At 30.9% G+C, this 20,624-nt stretch overlaps 1 protein-coding gene across 1 annotated transcript in view; it reads left to right on the top strand.

The window, feature by feature from the left end:
* The window catches only part of LOC145271805 (cell adhesion molecule Dscam2-like), a 1,042,283-nt gene that overhangs the window by 890,449 nt on the left and 131,210 nt on the right, over positions 1–20,624 (top strand). Inside the window, exon 7 of the mRNA XM_080127011.1 lies at positions 8,071–8,088. Coding sequence (XP_079983137.1) covers positions 8,071–8,088 — 18 coding nt within the window. The remainder of the gene's footprint in view (positions 1–8,070; positions 8,089–20,624) is intronic.

The following is a 20,624-nucleotide window of genomic DNA, read 5'->3' as shown; positions in this document are numbered from 1 at the left end:
CTTTCCCTCTGACTATCGACTTTGCTCTCTGACTGCCTACTCTTGACTAATTTCTACATGTCTCTCAAACTACGTCATTAACTCCACGTGACCAAAGACACAGATCGGATGATCCACCGTTGTCACGTATGTGTTTATCTAGCTAACATTCCGGCTTGTTTAGTTATGAAAACTAAAATTCCTTTTCATTTCCAAACAAATATTTTCATCCTAAAAAATACCCTTCGTCTTGATGCATTATTTCTAATATTCTATTTTACAACATCAATAACGATCATAATAATCGTTCAGTGTAGAGCAACAACATCACACAAATAAAAAAAAATCTCTGAATTCTGGGCAACACCGGGTAGGTACAGCTAGCATTATAAAGTTATAAAAAAGTTCACACCAACATCTTAGCTATTACATATAATTTATTTCATGATGGTCAGAAGGAGTGAGGGGTTGGCATCTCACTCGAGTAAAAAACGGATAATGTAACCCAACTGTCAAGGTCCGGAAAGAATGGCAAACACCTCTACCTCAATCCCCCCTCTCCCAAGCAACACCAAGAAAACGTATGCAAGCTACCAACTAGAGAAATGTATCTGTAATAGCTAAAAGATTGGTGAGAATTTTTTCTTTATAACTTATTTATATTGTTCCGTGTTACATTTAGTTCTCTTACTCAAGAATTCCTACAGAAATTACTTATCCTTCACAAACCCAACACACGCATATCTATGTATAATAGTTTTACAAGGTGAAATGATAAATTTGTCACCCTAAAGAAAACAACTCTACAGCTTTATTTTAAAACTTATTGAAAAAAATCAATTTAGGTAACTTGATTATATCGTAGAGATGACATCTATTCAATGTAGCCGCCTTCAGTCTCAATCACCGTCTTGATACATGTCTGGAACTTGGAGCATGCCATTTCCACAAACGCTGGCAGGAGCTCGGCGAATACTCGGTGGATGGCGGCGATCAGGCTGGCTTTGGTGTTGTAGGAGGTCATGTTGGTGATGTTGATGTATGATCAAATGAAGTAGCTCAGCGGGTTCAGGTCGGGAGAGGAGGGGGGCAGTGGGAGAAAAGTGCAAAGTTGATGCATTACTTCTGAAGCCAAGTCTGGGTCTCTTTGGACTTGTGGGCCAGCGTCAGGTTCTGCTGCCATACCTACGGTCTGCCAGCGGCCACCTGATTGCACCAGGGAATCATCACACTCTTCAACACAGCCAGGCTCACTTTGGTGTTGACTTTAAAGCCTACTTTGAAGATGTGAGATGGCATGATGTAGCCCTCAATTGGAACCACACCAAACACCATAACCATGCCAGAAACTTTGTTAACCTATGCCTTCAAGCATTGAACTGTCCGGATTTGCATTTTGAGGGTACTGGCAATGGTCCTGTTGTCATAACTTGGGTTGGTAGAGAGCATGAGTTGTACAGCGGCAAATCTTTTATCTCGCTCGTTGAACATTGTGTCACTTTAGACATGATAGAAGGCTCATATCGCTATTGGGATTTGTACACAACTAGTAGATGATCTGCAACAAAAAAAGAAAGCTGGTTTTCACCAAACGGAAATGGAATCGTGTCTTTTCTAGGGCAACAATTTTATCGTTCCACCCTGCGTAATCCCATAAATAAATATTCAAATAAATGACACTCCTCTTGAGCAAGTAGATCATTTTTATATCTCGCAAGTCTATGAGAAGAGAGTTAAATTGCAAAAGAAACTGAAAGCTGAATTTGCTCACGGAGCATTCAGCAAACTAATAAAGCACATTTTCAAAGATAAAATGCTCGAAAACTAAACTCATGCGATGTTTATCCCTACGCTTTTGTATGAGTGCAAGACCTGGATTGTGTACCAGCATAGTCTCAAACCAAAAAAATTCCACCAGCAAAAGCTTTGAGATGTAACGAACATCAAATGGTATGGCTATGTAACCAACGTAAGCGTCCTTAAAAGAGCAAACAGCTGCAGTATTGAGGCCAACATCATGAGGCACAAACTCTGTTGGTTGGGGCAAGTCCTCAGAATGGATGAGAACAGGCTCCTTCGACAAACACTGTATTCAGAGCTAGTTGCAGGAGAAAGACCCATTGGCCACCCTCTACAACAATATAAAAGTCAACTTAAAACCACCCTGAAAAGCACCCTGATTTGATATTCATACCTGGAAACATTCATCATATCCGATAAGATACCGAACAATATGAAACTGACACTGGTGGCGATTTAGAGGCAGGCAAGAAAAAAACGAATAAAAGAGCGCCCCTCTACCAACAGTTGCCTGCTTTCTCTACCCATGTAGATTCTATGCTCAGATTGGTCCGAGAAGCCATTTGCAAGCAAAACACTAAAAGAAGAGGTATTTGAAATTTTCAGATACTAGAAATCGTCCGCTGCTGATAACGAATCCCATAAAATAGTGTTTTATGTATCAGTTAATGATTTTCATACTTTGTTCTCGAATGGTTTTTGGGCCTCATAAGGTTATTAAATCGTTCAACATCACAAAGAGCGATGGATGTCAAAATTTCATACAAGGTTCTGTTCTCTTTCAGTTGCTAATGTTGTAAATGAAGTTTTTTGTCATATGTCAGAAAAGATTAATATTTGATAAAAATCCAAATGTTCATATTTTCAAAATTTGCATTGCTGGTTCGTATGATTTCTAAACTTAACTGAAATCATTTTTTATGAAATAAATAAGATCTAATGTCTTTTCTGCCAGTAAACAAGTACATAACTGAATCAATTATTTAAATTTCAAAATTTAAATGCAACGTTTTACTTTAATGTTATTTTATTTTGTGATTTAAAAATCCCAACTAAAACCAAATACAAAGGTTCATTTATTTGCTCATGCACTAGTGGGAGATACCAGCTATTAAAAGTAAAAAAAAGTGGCACTATGAATGGGATAAAAAATAATTGCCCTTGTTAAGGATTTCTCAGAAGAGGACAGATACTACACTTTGAAATATTTATCTGCAGAAACCCAAAAAATAATATTACATTTATGACAAATTGGGCACAAGGCCATTCAAAAGTGTGGAGAAAAATTGGATGTCGTTAGTCAGCCTTGGTCAAAGAAGAAATATCTATTCTACTTTTAACTAGAACCTTCTGTCACCATAATACCACATTTACACTAGGGGCGTTCTATTTTAATTTATCCTCAAATTGATTTTAAAATTTTACTTAGATATATACACACAAATATTTCATTGGAAGAAAAAAAGGTAAGCATTAATAGAATGAATCGATTTTCAGGAGTGTATACTATGAACAGAGCCATGTTAATGGATTAGATGCCCTAATTACAAAGGACGTTCCAAAAGTAATGTCTCCTATTTTTTTAATTCCACTTGACATTTCTAATTAATAAGAATTCTGCTTGTCTGTCCCTTAGCACATCTGAATCCATACATGCTTAAAGTGATGGAATGCATACAAACTCGATGCAGTAGCAGTATTAATACAGCTTTCAGTACTTTTACATTTTGTGCACCGGATTTCTGTAAATGTTGGCTCGGACTTGACTGACAGCTGTCATAAACCTCTGAAATATACCAGGCACTGATCAAGTTGACATACAATGAAAAGGCGATAAATGTGCTTAGTCAATAAAAATCGAAGCAGACAACTTTTAATAAATTGGAAGAAAAAAAATTAGTTTTTAATCACACACAAATTTAATCAGTCCAACCCAAACAAACAAAAAAAGTCAAAGTTTTCCTTAAAATTCTTACTTTTTGGAAAAGAAATTTAAAAGTTTTCCTAACAATAAACATGAAAAACAAACAAATTCAAATATTTTCCTTGAAATTCTCTTGAAAAACAAAAAACAAAACATGTTTCTATTTATTAAAAAACAAAAAAGTTTTTTAATATTATTCATAAATTTACAATAGGTTGTTAATTCTTTGTTTTCTCATTTTTGTGTGTGTGTCATTGTAATTTGTATCCTATAAATGTTATTAGCTTCCTTCAAAAGCAGCATACATTAAAGTAGAGAGAATTGCAAATTGCATTGTTATGATTGAACTTGTGCATTCATGATCTGAAAGTTTTATCTCTATTGCAGATATTGACGGTGTGAGATTAAGAAAGCAACTCGTCATGCACGTGTGCACAAGCAGAGAGATGTCATAGAATTCCTGACAAAAATATATTGAGAATGCTGGCGACTATGTAGAAAAATAAATTCTGAAGCACAAAAGGTTGCTCGTTTTAATGGCACCATACCCGTTCTGTTTTTAGTTAAAATATAGGCTTTATATTTGAAACTACCTTCATGCTTAAAACTTTGGTGCAATTCAAAATATAAACATAAACAACACAAAATATGGTGCCCAGTAACAATGTTTGATTACTGATTAATGCAGCCCTGATTAGGTTTAACTCCACTGCAGGAGGTTATACCTGATCAAGTGAGGTTTGGAAAAGACAGCACACTAAGCGAAGTGCACTCTGGCCTACAAAAAATGTAATTCAATTGGCATTCTTAAAAACAATTGCTTTAGGAAATTAGTAATAAACGAAACCCTAGAACTTCTTGGGGCTTTTTGATGCAATGAATGACAATTGGAACAAATGCCCAAAACCTATTATAAGCTAAGGGTATTTGTTGATATCAGATCTGAAGACGACCATGTTGTAGCCTATAGAGAAATGGTCTCAGTCACGTGTTCCACAGATGGTAGGTTTAATCAAAATGTGTTATTACAATATTTGAAGATATAAAGATGTGACAGCTTAAAACAAGAATTCTATCAATATGTGTAACAGTTCTTTAGACTTTGGTGGCGCATACGCATTTCCCTCATAATTTAAACATAACAAAATATGATACCCACCTTTCCCCTGATCACATGCTTAATGCAACCCTGAAGCTTAAACCTGGTCAGATGAGGTTTTGAAAAGACAGCACACTAAATGAAGTGCATTCTGACCTACAAAAAATGCCTTAGCAGTCTAAATGGCATTATTCAGACAATTAGCAATCTTCTATAAGAGAAGGTAAAGCCTGGGATTTTTTTGTGCAACATAAAAAACAGTCAGAGTAACTGCTCAAAACCATGATTTGCTTAATGATTAATGCAGCCCTGATTATCCATTATTAATCCCAGTTGATGGGATTTGTTATCAGAACTGAAGACGACCATGTTCTAACCTGCAGGGAAATAGTCCCATGATCACGTATTCATATTCAATAAGTTGATCTATTATGTGACAACTAAAGAATTATATCAGTAGATGTAAAAGTTTCAGAAATAACTGCCAAGTTTTTCAATCATATTTGTGAATCCCAACATATTCAAAGTTCATAAATTACTTTGACTTCCACAGCACACATTTTGAGCAGGTTCTTGTCAGTCTGAGCGAATCTATTTGCATTTATATTTATGCAAGAGCTGTCATTTCCTAGATTAGATAAAGGCCAGTCATATTTCGATTGTATCCAGATGGTCACTTAAAAAGTGAGGAATAATAAGAATTCTGCTTGTCTCTCCCTTAACACATCTGAATCCATACAATCCATACATGCTTAGTGATGTGATGCATGCAAACTCGATGCAGTAGCAATATTAATACAGCTTTCAGTACTTTTACATTTTTTTACACCGGATTTCTGTAAATGTTGGCTCGGGCTTCATCAGTAGCTGTCATTAACCTCTGGAATATACCAGACACTGATCAAGTTTACAGACAATGAAAAGGCGATAAATGTGCTTAGTCAATAAAAATCGAAGCAGACAACCTTTAATAAATTGGAAGAAAAAAAAATAGTTTTTAATCATGCACAAATTTAATCAGTCCAACCCAAACAAACAAAAAAAGTCAAAGTTTTCCTTAAAATTCTTACCTTTTGAAAAAGTTTAAAAATTTTTAAGTTTTCCTAACAATAAACATGAAAAACAAATTCAAATATTTTCTTTGAAATTCACTTGAAAAGAAAAAACATGTTTCTATTTATTAAAATATTTTTTTTAAATATTTATTCATGAAATTTACAGTGGATTGTTATTTTTTTGTTTTCCCATTTTGTGTGTGTGTGTGTGTGTGTGTGTGTGTGTGTGTGTGTGTGTGTGTGTGTCATCGTAATTAGTATCTGATAATTGTTATTTGCTTCCTAGTGTTTCTAATTTGATTGGCACTCGGCATGTTCTAACGATTTAAGTGAACTGCCGTTCGAGCCCAAGGCAACGTCACCGGAACACTGTGCAGAAGTGGCCAATGTTCTTGCAATGATTTAGTATAGAAAACAACCAAGAAATCGAAAACTTATACCAAATGCAAGAAAAGTTTATATTTTAGCGACCTGTATAGATTTTAAGTATGGAAACTAACTGTAAGATTTATTATCTCTAAATAAGTTATAACTTTCATTTAGCCAAACATGAACAAAAATATATAGCAGTTGATTTTGCTTGGAGACCATCGTTAATTACTGTCTTAAGATAATATTTTTGTATTTCCATTTTATATTTACTTTCTCTCCTGGTCAAGTGTGAGTTAGATGAAAGTTTTTTCCATGGAAGGAATTGGATTCAAATTTTGTACACCCAACTTCTCAGTTCATGCCGTTAACCACTTAGCCACTGTAATTTAAAATAAAATGTCTTATCTTACCTACCACTAATAATAGTAAAAGGGTTCCAGTCAGACTTGGTATTAGTGGTTAGGTAAGTAAATTTTTAAAACTACTTTTAAAGACTGAAACGCCAATAAGTATACAGATGGGTCCGCCATGTTGGATCTCCAAAAGACAAAATTCAACGAAATATTATATTAATCTAAAATCTTTATAACATTTTCAGAAACAGAGAAATTAGATTTTATTGCCTTTGGTAACAGTTTTTTTTCCCCCATTTTTGCGCCTTTAACTATGCTCCATTGCCAGTTTTCTTTGCATAAACGAAATGCAGATGATTTTTTTCTTCTTCCAATTTAATCAGGCATTTTAGTCCTGACTTACTAAGCAAAATTAGAAAAGTAACAAAGACATAAAAAAATCGTTTTTTATAACTTCAATAATATTCATGAGCATTTTAAATAAAACAATTTTAGGTATAAAATTTCAACAGTAACTTTACGTATTTATTGATTGATAAAATTATATAAAATATATGAAATGCCATTTATTTATATTTATTTAGCAAGGTTTGGGTTTTGGATTGTATGCATTTCAATTAAAGAAAATTTTTTTAAAATATTCTTATAATCTTAAACCAGGCTATATGGTGGAAAGAAGAGTGTGAGGAATGTATTTTCCAATTAGAAAGAGACTTCAAAATCAGCATACATAAGTGTTCCAACTTACTTTAAATCTGATTTTATTGACAATTTTATATAATTACATACTACTCTAATAGTTTATTCCCTCAAACTGCAAGAATTTGGAATTCCCCTCCCCATTTCCTGCTTTCTTGACTGTACTAATCTGCAGAGGTTTAAATGTAACATAAACAGACATCTTGTTGCTGAACTCCCCACATTCCCTTTTCGACACGATCCCAAATAGTAGCTCCTTACATTCCAAGTGGAAAAGGAGTATATATATATATATATATATATATATATATATATATATATATATATATATATATATATATATATATAAATTGCAAGTGTTTGCTAATAGATCAGAGTTCGATCTTTCATAGAGTCATAGAAACTGAAAAAAAAAAAGAAGACCTTCATAGCCTTTGCTAAACACACTGAATTATAAAGGTTAAGGGTAAGCGAGATAATCCAGGCAAAGGAGTGGCATCCTCACCTACGTCTATGTACTAACTAATGAAAAGGAAGAATGTAGTTTATAAAAGATGTAATCTTACATTTCTCAACAGTTTATTTGAAAGTAAAGGAGTATATTTATTTCAATCTGTTTTTTTTTTTTTTTTTGTAGGAACAAAGATATTTTATTTGTAAATGTGTTTTCAACTTTGAAAGTTTCTCCAACTTACAAAAGGTGTAAAAAAAATAATAAAAGGGCAATGGGTAGTTTATTTCACATTTCACTTCTAACTGCTAATTAAAGTCACTCCCCTCAACTTTCAGGTATGGTTGCAGAGAAAGGTAAAGTACCAAATTATTTTGGACATGCTGTGTATTTATTGTAGATCATAGGTTTGCTGTGCTTTTCAGTCTGTTCAATAACAAAATGTAAAATCTTAAAAAAAAAATGCAAGATCAAAACAACGTGGTTAAGTAAAGACCCTAAATAGCTGAACAACCAAGATTTTGTTTCCATCTTTAATAAAGATCTCAATTTTATCATATTTAAGTATTTAACTATTGTGCAAAATCTGAATCAGCATTTAACATTGTAATCACAAAATACACGTTAAAATATACTAAGTTTGGGGATTGAGTTATGAATAAAATTCCGTTTTAATTGCAATTAGCCATAATTTTCAACTATCTCAACAAGTGACTTATCTCTTACATTTCTCTGTTGTTCAAATATTTGACTCCCTCCTCGCTCTTAGTCTATATGCTGTCTATTATTCTTGCTTCCAACTAAAATTAAAACTATAAAACTTGGAATAATTCATTCAATTATAAACAAAACGAAAAATCGCAAAGCAGTAATACTATTTAAGCCGTACTTGGATAAGAAAAAGGGTGGGGAGAGAAATGGCGATCGGAGACTAAGTTTGGATGGTATCTAATCATTTTAAAATTTTACCGACTTTACAAATGTTTTTATTCAAACAATATTACCAGAACTGAATATTTTCATACATTATATACATATATTTCCAAATGTTCCTATACTAGCTGTCCCGAACCAGTTCCCCCAGTCATATTTATACTTCCAGTTTAGCTTCCTTTATTATAAAAATAATGTATCTTATTATACGAAAATGTTAAATTAAGTTAAAAGCAAGAGTTCAATCGAGGTTTCATTTTTTCATTTTTACAAAAATTATAAACAGTGTCAATAGAATGTCCAGCAAAATAGACATTTTTCAGTTTCCCAAATTTGTATTTATTTGATGGAACCATATTATTGGCTACTATATTCTAATATGAGTATTTTAATTTTTTCCCCATAGTCACAGACGGTAATATCCTCCAAATCTTCGTTTGTTATTCTCACATATTGTAACACTAAACTTCATCAGAAAAATATGTAGAAAATGTAAATTCACATTAAATACGGTAATTACTGGCAAACCTTAATTTCACGAGTTGTTGACGTTTAAGCATCACAATTTTAAACTGACGTAAATCTATGACTAATCGGTTTGTACTGTAAAAAAAAATATCACAATGTCCGATGTTGTAAGAAACAAATTCCAGAAACATGTAATTCATGTTCGAGAAATCCTTAATCAAAAAAAATTTTTTTAAATAAATTAACAGAACCAGGATAAAAGACTCTTAATTCATAGATGCATGTAATTATGACACATCCATCTGAGAATTTTGGTTTAGTTTAGTGTTTTTTTTGTTACGTCATATCAACTTTTTTCAAACCATTTGATGCCAAATCCATTAATTTTGTAAAAGGTTTTTATGCTTCAAGTTCTTTATATCTTCCAACATTATTTATGGAATTTTGTTTGGTTATTTAATGTCGAATCTAGTAATTTTGGGAAAAAGCTGTTATTCTTTAACTTCTTATATCTTTAAATGTTTATTCATGGTGTTCGGTTTAATTGTTTTGTAGAAAAAAATTGTCTTTGATTTGCAGTAGATTATTGAGTAAAAGAAAAAATTGCATTGTTTGCTGCATTTTTGGTTATGAGTCTTCAGACTGATCTGGTAGCACCAGATGTCATCACAAGTATTACTGCACCGGGCCAAAGTAGACCTGGGAGGAATTGGTAACTTCACATTCCTCACTGCATGTCTTTTAACGTCATACCCAATACCAAATATGAAACAGTCTTCTTGAAGAACTGACAACTTTTATAGGCTTTCGGGTATGCTGAAAACGAATATCACACTTATATTTTGCGCAAAACAAGTAGTTTTCTGGATAGTAAGACATTTTTATGTATTTCTCAATAAATATAAGTCGGGTTCATAAAAATACTGAATAAACTATTTCAAATATTAAATTCAAACGGTATATACAAAAACTTCCAATTATATAAAATGTCTTATTTGTAAAAAATATTAATTATTAAAAAATAGTTTGAGTTTCTCATATGTGTTAATTTTAAGTAACCGTGAAAAATAATTACAAGAAAATTAAATAACCGTGAAAAATAATTACAAGAAATTTTTTCTATAATGGAAAACGTTTTTGTGATGTCCCTTTCGTTTTGCTAACATAACCAAAACACATAACAATCGGTTCATTTTTCCATCCAAATATCGAAGTTTTATTTTATTTAGCGACAAATTCACCATCGATTCATTGCAATACTGATGCTAATACTGATTGCAAGACTGATGCTAATTTTCAGTCAACTAATAACTTCATTTTCTAATGGTATAGAAACAAATAAGTATAAGCAATTAAGATTTGTTTTTCAAAACATCAAAACTTATTGTGGTAGTTTCTGCAAATGTTAATAGTTTGTAAACGTTTAAGTAAATATTAAATAAAATCCAATTCCAAATGTATTGGCCGTCTTGCAAACTTTTCTGTATTAAATTTTAGGTATTATGATAACATGACAATGCTCAAGAGTATTGCTACTCGAATTTTTTGTTTATATTGACAGTCGTTTTTTTTTTTTTAATTAAAACGTATTATGAATGTACTTTTTTGAATAAAATTTAATAAAGGCCCTATCATGAATGTATAAATACAAAAGCGTAAGAAAATCGTAATCATGTTAAGGTTAAATATATATATATATATATATATACTAGTTTTCAAATCTACAGTTTAAAGGCAACAGCAAAAAATGTTTCGAATTTTGCTTGGTATGAGGAATATACAAATTATTGCATGTAAATAAATTTGGATGCTTTAATTTTTACAGTATTGAATTGTCTAATGGGTGATAAATTAATATATAAATGTTAGTTTAATGTTATCGAAATAATCTTTGAATCGCCATTTTTTTAGACAATTTCTATACATAATTTGTCTATCTAGAAATATTTTTATAAATGATTGTGATCATTTCTAATTCACATGCATTATTGATACGAGTTTTTAGTATTTCTAACAAATAATAGCAAGGATTTTGTGAATAAGTAACTTAATACGTAAGCGTTTGAATTTTAATCATAAAACAGTTTTAATGGAAACAAAGTAACAACGAAAGTAAACGCTATTTAAAAATGTTTGTAACAAAACTTAAGATTTCCTTGGATAACCATAACTGTTGATCATCCAATAAAAGCAAACGTTGAATTTCTAATTTTCTATTTAGAATTAGTGGAAAGGATAGACTAAGTAATCGTTAAAAGACTGACATTTCTTATCTTTATCAAAAGAACAGACTGAAAATTTGGTATTTCGCTAGTAAGGCTACATATGGATTTGTTAGATTCCTTGCTATTTAAGTCTAACTTGGAAAATCCAAATGGCAATTATATATTAGAAAAGGACACAAATTAGATTTAGTGGATTGGAATGCTTAATATAAAATAACTCAAATTTATATATATATATATTAGGGGCTTTACTTTTGTATAAGCAATATCACCTGAAGAGGTTTCTAGTTACTTGTAACTGGCTGACCGAAACATGTTCATGAATGTGTAGCGACATATAAATGCTTATGTAAAACAAATAAAAAGTGTGCATAATTACGTACATATATTATAACGGGGGACTGTTTGGCAAGATAGATAACTGGAAGACATGTATTCATTTAAACCAACATTATGGAGAGATCAGATTACATTTATATAATGGTTATATTATTTTAATGTTGGTCAATTTAAAAAATATAAAACACTTGAAATTTTGAAGACTTTCCAAAATTGGAAATTTGTTTTTAAATTTCATAAGCCCTTAGAGTAAAAAGTATTTATAATATAGTCAAAATTTTTCTTATATAGCAACACAAAGAATCAAAGTTTGGATTGTCATAAAATAAGTTAGTTTCAAGCATTTTGCGCTAACCACACCGATGACCTGTGATGTAGAAAATGTGTGGGTGCATAAGAAATCTATCCAAACGGATATTGCATCTGTTTATTTGACCTAAGGCTATATTGAATCCTTTGATTTTTAGATGATTTTCATATTTATTAGGTACACACAAGATTATCTAACCCAGCATATTCTAAACTTGGGGATATATAGTCTCACCAACATGAATAATATAAGTGCATTATTTATTTGTACATTTTTACATTTACGGATACATATAAAGTTATGTTTCAAAAACTACCTGACAAATATACCTGGTGAACCAAGTGCAAGAAAGATTCAAACAATTGCACTTAAAGAGACGGTCAGAATCTTAAAAGATCTCTCGGTTGGAAAACTTGAGTTAGCGGGTGAATGTTTGGCGTCTGGTAGATTGCTCCACTCCAGCTGAACCAAACTTATAAGAAAAAAATAAGCTATATGTCTATTTTGCTCATGTTACCTAGGATATATATTATGAAATTTATGTCTTAGTTTAGATCAGCTTTATATATATATACATTTTAAATCCCCGAAACAGTGGTAAACAACTGATGATCCCTTGAAAAATAAATTATCGGTACTATAGTAAATTTGAGAGCGAGTTGCTGCAGTGATTGTAGGTGATTAAATAACTTACTGACTAGATGGTTTTCTCACGAATGATAAAAAATATTTTTTGTATAGTTTTAAAGGTTAAAACTTCAAAGGCTATATATATATATATATATATATATATATATATATATATATTATAATGTCTTTTATATCTATAAATGTATGTATTGTGATGATATTAAAATTAAAATTTTTACTTAAATATCTTTATAACAAACGAAGGAATACTGAGTAGCGTTAAATTTTTCAAGCAGAGAATAAAAATCCATCTGTTCATTAGTAAATATTGTACAACGAAATATATATATATATATATATATATATATATATATATATATATATATATATATATATATATGTATGTATGTATCGTTTACTCCTACACTAATGAAAAGATCATTAATTTTTATTTTCTACTTGAAAAATTTAACGCTATTCAATATTCCTTCGTTTGGTATAAAGATATTTAAAAAAGATGCTTAATTTTAATATCGTCACAATACATACATTGATAAATATAAAATACATGGAGTGAAATTATATTTGAATGTTCCATAACCTATAAATTGATTTTAATGATCTCATTACACTCACATCATACACACCTTTTATCTTATTTTTCGTATTGTCCCAGAGCTAAGTAGTAGTATTAGTAGTAGTAGTAGTAGTAGTAGTAGTAAGCAAGAGCATATGTTTTTATGACTAAAGTAAAAATGTAAAAATTAGATTTAATCCATATTGATGAACAATATATCGTATTGTTCATATTCTTGATCAGACTTCATAAGAAAATGAATATAGTATATATATATATATATATATATATATATATATATATATATATATATATATATATATAACTCTAATTTATAATTTATCTTAAACAACAATTATCTCCTAATTAAACCTTAGCATAGAATTTGGTACAATGAGAATCATTATAAATAGATTAAAATACCCTGAAATATTATGTGTGTGTGTGTTTATGGGAAAAATATGCTTATTCAATCCTATTTCACCCTCTCATTTATGAAGCTCGATGTAACTACAGAGCATATACAAATAAATGACAAAAAGCTTATATTCTAAATTTTTAGATGTTATCCATCTTACCTTTTATTTCTTTCAGCATTTTAAAATGTTCAATTCTTGACAGCACCTGTTTCGTAGGAAAGAATCATTCATATAATTATGTCAATTTATAAATCTATTCTGATCGGATTCATCAGAGGAATAGGAACTCATCAACTTTAAAAGAAAATAAAAAGAATATAGGCATGATTACAAAATCCAAAAAATTCATAAGGGTAGTTGCCATTGTATTTTGTAATATTAGTGCCATCTTAGATTTTAATGCAGAGTCATTAACGCCATACAGACGTATTAATATAATGTGGTCATATTGCTATAATTAACATTAAAATAATTGATTAATCAGAAGTCATATAGCAAGGGAATTTGGATTTCAAATTCCCTTGCTGTATGACTTCTGATTAATCAATTATTTTTTTACTTTGATTTTCCATGTCTCACTGACTTTAGCAAATAGGGTACATACCTTTATAAATATTTGCTAATATTTTCTCCTCTGAAGAGATGATAGACATCGAAACCCTATAGTTTAAGGAGATAAAATTTCTAAAGTATTCTTTGTCTTGCTTAGAATAATAAAAATCTTTGATATGTAACTCAAATATTTCACTTCAAAAAAGGTTTTTTGAAATTCATTGAATCAATATAATTAATTTATTTGCTATATCTTGTATATCGAGCAAGTCTTATTTAGATGGGATAAAACTTATAGAATACTACTGCCAGTAATATTTTTTAAATCTTATAATCACAGCTGATTGTAAAATAACTTTATTCTGAAGTATATATATATATATATATATATATATATATATATATATATATATATGTATGTATGTATATTGTATGATTGTAAAATAACTTTATTCTGAAGTATATATATATATATATATATATATATATATATATATATATATATATATATATATATATATATGTATATTGTATGTAGTAAGCTCTTAAAATTCATACTAAAATTGTTTGCAAGAACACGTGGCGCAATGGATAAAAGTGCAAAATATAATGAATTCTAAGTGGCAGTCTCCTAGAGGTTGAAGGTTTATAAGTGCAAGCTTCGCCTGTGGATTAGATAAAGTGTACCGTTTAAAATTCCGTACAGATTTCCGAGTTTGATAAGACGCACTTGAAGTAAGTCAAAGGTTACATCAACCAAATTGTTATGAGAATAACATCTAAGATGATCAGTAGTTCGAATAACCTAAATGCGTACAAATGCAAAATGCCTTAGCATATAATTATATAAATAAAACCTTTTGGGTTCAGTTAACCAGAAAGCACAATACAATTTATTCAACACAATTTTCTATTTTACCCATAACTGGCAAGGAAAACATGGGTTCATGCCTACCATAACAGTATTACTGTATAATTGATCAAAATAGATTTGATAAGACTTGAATTCTGAATAGTCGATTCTATAGTCCATATGCAACCATTACACCAGTAATACACTTTCTTAATTAGTAAGTTACAAAGTCAAATGTAGTTCAGAATATCACACTTTAGTGATGTTCTATTCATCTTCTGATTAAAATAGACATTTTTTCGTATTCCTACGACGACCTCCATTATTAAACTAAATAATCAGTTCAAAAATGTAAAAACATTGCACGTGCATACACACGTTCACTAAACTATAAGAATTCGATAAATATTTCTTACACGAATAGTAAATAAAGGTAAAACAAGAAATAATTATATCGATTACTTATGTGAGTTGACTGTCTGCAAACTTTTGTCCATAATTTCGTCTCCAAAATTCAATACAAATAAAAACTTGTTCGAAACGAAGCAAATAAAGAAGTTGATAATTAAAGAATAAAAAATGAAAAGATTGCTAGAAATATTTTTATTGAAAAAAAACCATGGTTGATTGTTCATTGTAATTCTTCATTTGCAAACATAATTACAGAAAATCAGAATATTGGTTTCTTCAGTTTTAAATCTGACAAAGTGGAACAGCACCTAACCGTCTTTTGTGAACCCTCCTCAGCCTCTGTTGTAGTCTGATGCTTGTAAAAATATATGCATATTCTAAGTCGCAACGTCTTTATATTTGATTTAAGCTTACTTTTTATAGCCGTAACTGAAACATTTTGCAGATGTTTAGACAAATTATATATATATATATATATATATATATATATATATATATACCTTTTACGGATATATATATATATATATATATATATATATATATATATATATATATATATATATATATATATATTAATCATCCACAGACAGACTGTTTCGCTGTAACACAGCTCATCAGTGTGACTAGACTAGCACCCATCTTGAGCCAGAAATCAAACTTACAACCATTTAGTTAATAGTTAGCAGTTCAAACCTATGGGCTCGCTGCTCGTAAATGTATTTATATAAATATTAGACCTCTACTTTAAAAGTGCTGTTTGTTCATTTAGAAAAATAGAGCTTTGTTTTATGCTAAGTAAGCAATAGGCGAAATCATTTAACAAAAGAGCTCTACTCAAGGAGAGCTTTATATTACGCACACATACACATATAACATGCTATGCATTGAGCAGCTTTTTTGCTAATGCTATTGTTTGTATAGATAATTTACTCAAACAATTATTAAATCCGTGAAACTGGAAATAACCAAAGAATATAAGAAAGTAAAAAACGAGGCTGGTGCAGCAAACTATGGTTAAACAAAGATTCGCTGTGAAACTAAGTTGAGCAATTTGTACAATTTGTTTCCTTGGAACGTATTGCTCAGTGAAGTGGTCATGAGCAATACCAATCGCATCTTTTACTGTGATATTCTTTGCTTATTCCAAGCTCTGTACTAAATTGCTTGTGAATATTATTCACAATGTCGACAAAATAAGCAGCTTAATGCACAACATTATAAATTTCCAACATTAAAAAATCAGTTTCATCTGATTACTTGAATCAAATTGAAAGTATCTATGAAAAAAGAAAAAAATGACCAAATAACCCAGAAAATTCGTATATACTAAATGGACTATTAACCAAAAACAAACAAAAAAAAAACGCTGAATCAAAAAAGAAAATCTACAATAACATTCGCCTTAATGAAAACATGCTGCCTATATAAAATTTGGTATATGTTTGTATATTCATGCGTGTAGGATTCACTCTTAAACTACCTAACAGATCATTACGAATTTTAAAATATAACTGGTATATTTAATTTAGTTTCAGGCATATAATCCAATATTTTTGAAAGCTTAAAAGTAAATATTAAACTTATTACATTACTGAATCTTTTAGATGGGGATTGGTTACTTGTTATTATTTGGGTTCTTTGGACTATTGTTCTCATCTTGAGTCGCATTTTCACAATGTTTGTGCCTAATGGAACGATAGCATGCTACACCTGCCCAAATTTCCGAGTTTAGCAGAAACATTCCCGAGGTCGAAAAGATACATCTGAAGCAGGCGGATGTCACATAGACTGAAAAGCTCTGAAGATGTGAACAGTAGTTTGAAGAATGCAAATAATACGGATAGATATTAGACATCAAATGATAAATATTTCAATATTCTAAAGGATTTTTAAAAGGTAAAATATGGGCACAATATTTCAGATTTGCATTGAATTTGATTTCCCAAAACCCTTAAATTGTAGAGATTTCCTAGATTCAAAAGAATGCAATAGATTTTGATCAGAATTGAAATAAGGATTCTAGACAAGATATATCATTACACCTTGATTTTAATATTATAAAGTAGGGCAAAAGCTTCTGTTCGGGAATTTTACCCATCCTGAGGCGGGTATATAGTCCAGACTGATGTGAAAGTCATTGACTTGATAGAAAGATTATTTTAAATATCATCTACGAGTCTGAAAGTGTCCTTAGATTATCTTGCTCAGACAGTCACTAACATTTACCATGTCTTTGTTTATATATATATATATATATATATATATATATATGTATATATATATATATATATATATATATATATATAGCTTCGAAATGCCATGCCCTTAAGCGGTTTCTCCTTTATTCCTCTTTCTGAAACCCTTATTGACTTGATGATAAATAAATAATAATGTAACTATGTAACTTTACGCTCAATTTTCCTATGTAACTTTATGCTCAATTTTCAACTTTATATAATCTTTAAAAAGATTTTTTTTAAAGACCTTTAAAACGTGTTAGAAGTTTGGCGTCTAAGGCAACATTTACGCAATGCATTTTATAATGAATTTTCTATCTCCTGCATCATTTTGCCATTTCCAGAAGGTCTTTACTTAACCTGCATACAACAAAAGAAAAGGCATGCTTAATGACTGTTTTTCATAATCTGACTGCATTGAATGTTAATGTTATTTGTTGTCTCCCTTGTCTTCGATGACTGATGCACAGCATTAAACGTTGCACGATGTCCGCAAATAGTTGAATGATAATTTGTTCTGTCCTGATGCATGCACCACAACCTTTTTGAATGTGTGGAATTGTGTTATGCAACAGCAGTCATTTTTGTTTACTGTTTATTCACCCCAAACAAGGTACAGTGCAACTAAGTCTTAAGGGGCTACTATTTGAGATCGGATTTGCAGGTATACTATGTAGGGACTTGGGCAGCAAGCAATGTTCACATTACACTTAAACTTCTGAATGTCAGTACAGTCAGGGAAGCAGGGGCCCGCGATGGAATTTAAAAGTTATTTGAGTAGAAGGCTTTACGGCATCTAGGGATCTCTACAGTGTAGGGGTGGGATTTTGATGTTTAGTCTTTTATTGATTCATCACATCACATTATCAAATATTGTTGATCTTTAATAAAAAATCTGCATTTCTTCGATTTCATAGATGTTTCGCTGTTCATATTTCCGTGAAAATTTATAAAACATTTGGCACTTATGCACTAGTGTGAAGGTACAACTTTTTTGGTTTTCAGTTGGGACATATCAAGGACAGACAATAAAGTTTATAAGTTTTAAGGTTTTATATTTCTTTTAATTTAATAAATGTAAAACTCAACAACAAAACATGCATTCAAAAATTTCGGAAATTGGGTTTTGTTACAAAAAAAAAAAATCTCATTTGTGTTTTTAAAAAAAATTGGTACTATTTAATTTTCTTAGATCTATTAAAAAAAACAAAAACAACACGGATTTGTCGTGAGATTTTCGATTCAGTTCTGAAATTGAATTTATCTGCTCCTGTTATGCACTCTCTAAATGTCCCAATTGAAAACCAAAAAAGTTATACCTTTGCACAAGTGCATAAGTTTCAAATGTTTTATATTTCATTTAGAGATCTTTAATGATTATTCATCCGAGGGGTATCATCAGAAAATAAAGGCACCCAAGAAATGCAGACTTTTATTAAAGATCAACAATGTCTGATAAGATGACATGATGAATGAATAAAATACTAAACGGCTTTCCTTTAACAATTACAAGAAACTTTCTCAAACACTAATTAATATAACTAATAATACACTACTTGACAGTTTCGTTCAAACTCTTCGGCTTAACATTCACAAGCAACACGAATTAGGAAAAATACATTGAGGACATTTTCAGGGTTACTGCCAAGAAGGTGGGCTCTCTCTACCATGTTAGAAAGTTGCTCACACTCAAGAATATTTACAAGACTACCATTCGCCCATGTGTGGAATATTGCTGGTGCATCTGCCACTAGTTTTTCCTCTTAGAGGAGTACAAAACAAATCTCCAACCTAATAGGTCCCATGCTATCATCAGTCAAACTTCAACATCTATTCCATTGCTAAAATGTTGTGTCTTTGTGCTTTTTTTTACAAGTACTTTAATGGCATGTGCTCCAACGGACTCACAGCACTTGTATTCCTGCAACATACTAACCCAACAAACAACAAAATCCTACCCCTTCATTTCAGAGATCCCTAGATGCCAAAAAGCCTTCTGTTATAATAGTTTCTTCTTCCAACCTGCTAGACTTTGGAATTCCCTCCCAGGTCCCTGCTTTCCTGATTGTACTGACATGCAGAAGTTTAAGTGTAGTATAAACAGACATCTCACTGCTCAACTCCCTACATAGTATCGCTATAGATGTGATCCAAAATAGTAGACCGTTATGTCCAAGTGGCACTGTGCCTTGTTTGGGGTGAAATAGCAGTAAAAAAAATCTAAAAGCATTCAATGTAGTTACATATATGAAACTATGAAAATGGAAAGCTGTAGACGTTTCAAATATCTATTTTCCATACATGCGTTTTGAATGTATTACCCTTAGGCAATGGTTGTTTCGTTTATGAGAGCAGCATCATAATGGAGAAAAGTCATAAAGCAATTAGTTTTATGATGTTATTTGTTTCTTAGTGACGTCTCTTCCACGTTCAGTGTGCTTAGTGGAGTGAATTTTTGTTTTGCTCATCTTGCTTAATATGTTTGAAATTAAAACTATGCTAATAAACCAAACAGAGGATTACTACCGACACGAAATAAACTTCAGAGACAAATTCACATCAGTTTTAAAATCATAATCACAAGCCTGTGTGTATATTACATATAAAACAAATTTGAAACATTTACTAAATTATATGTGCGTTGATACAAGGTATAATTATATAATTATATGGAATAAGTCAGAGAGAGTTGCAACCTTGGTTGAAGTGAGCGTCCCTAATGATGGAAGTCTGAACAGAGCTGAAAGGAAGAAACAGCCCAAATATCAAGGTCTCATGTATGATATGAAAAGAAACTGGAATCTTAGGGAGATATCAACCATACCAGTTATTATAGGTGCCACAGGGCTTATGAAGAAGAACCTGAAGTCCTACATAACTAATATTCCTGGTGAACCAAGTGCAAAAGAGATCCAGACAATTGCACTCAACGGAACAA

The sequence above is a fragment of the Euprymna scolopes genome, chromosome 4, assembly GCF_053919585.1.
Source record: "Euprymna scolopes isolate OS-2025 chromosome 4, ASM5391958v1, whole genome shotgun sequence".
NCBI classification, from domain to species: Eukaryota; Metazoa; Mollusca; class Cephalopoda; order Sepiida; family Sepiolidae; genus Euprymna; species Euprymna scolopes.
Note: the sequence above shows the minus strand (reverse complement) of the source record. Positions and strands in the feature narration are given on the sequence as shown.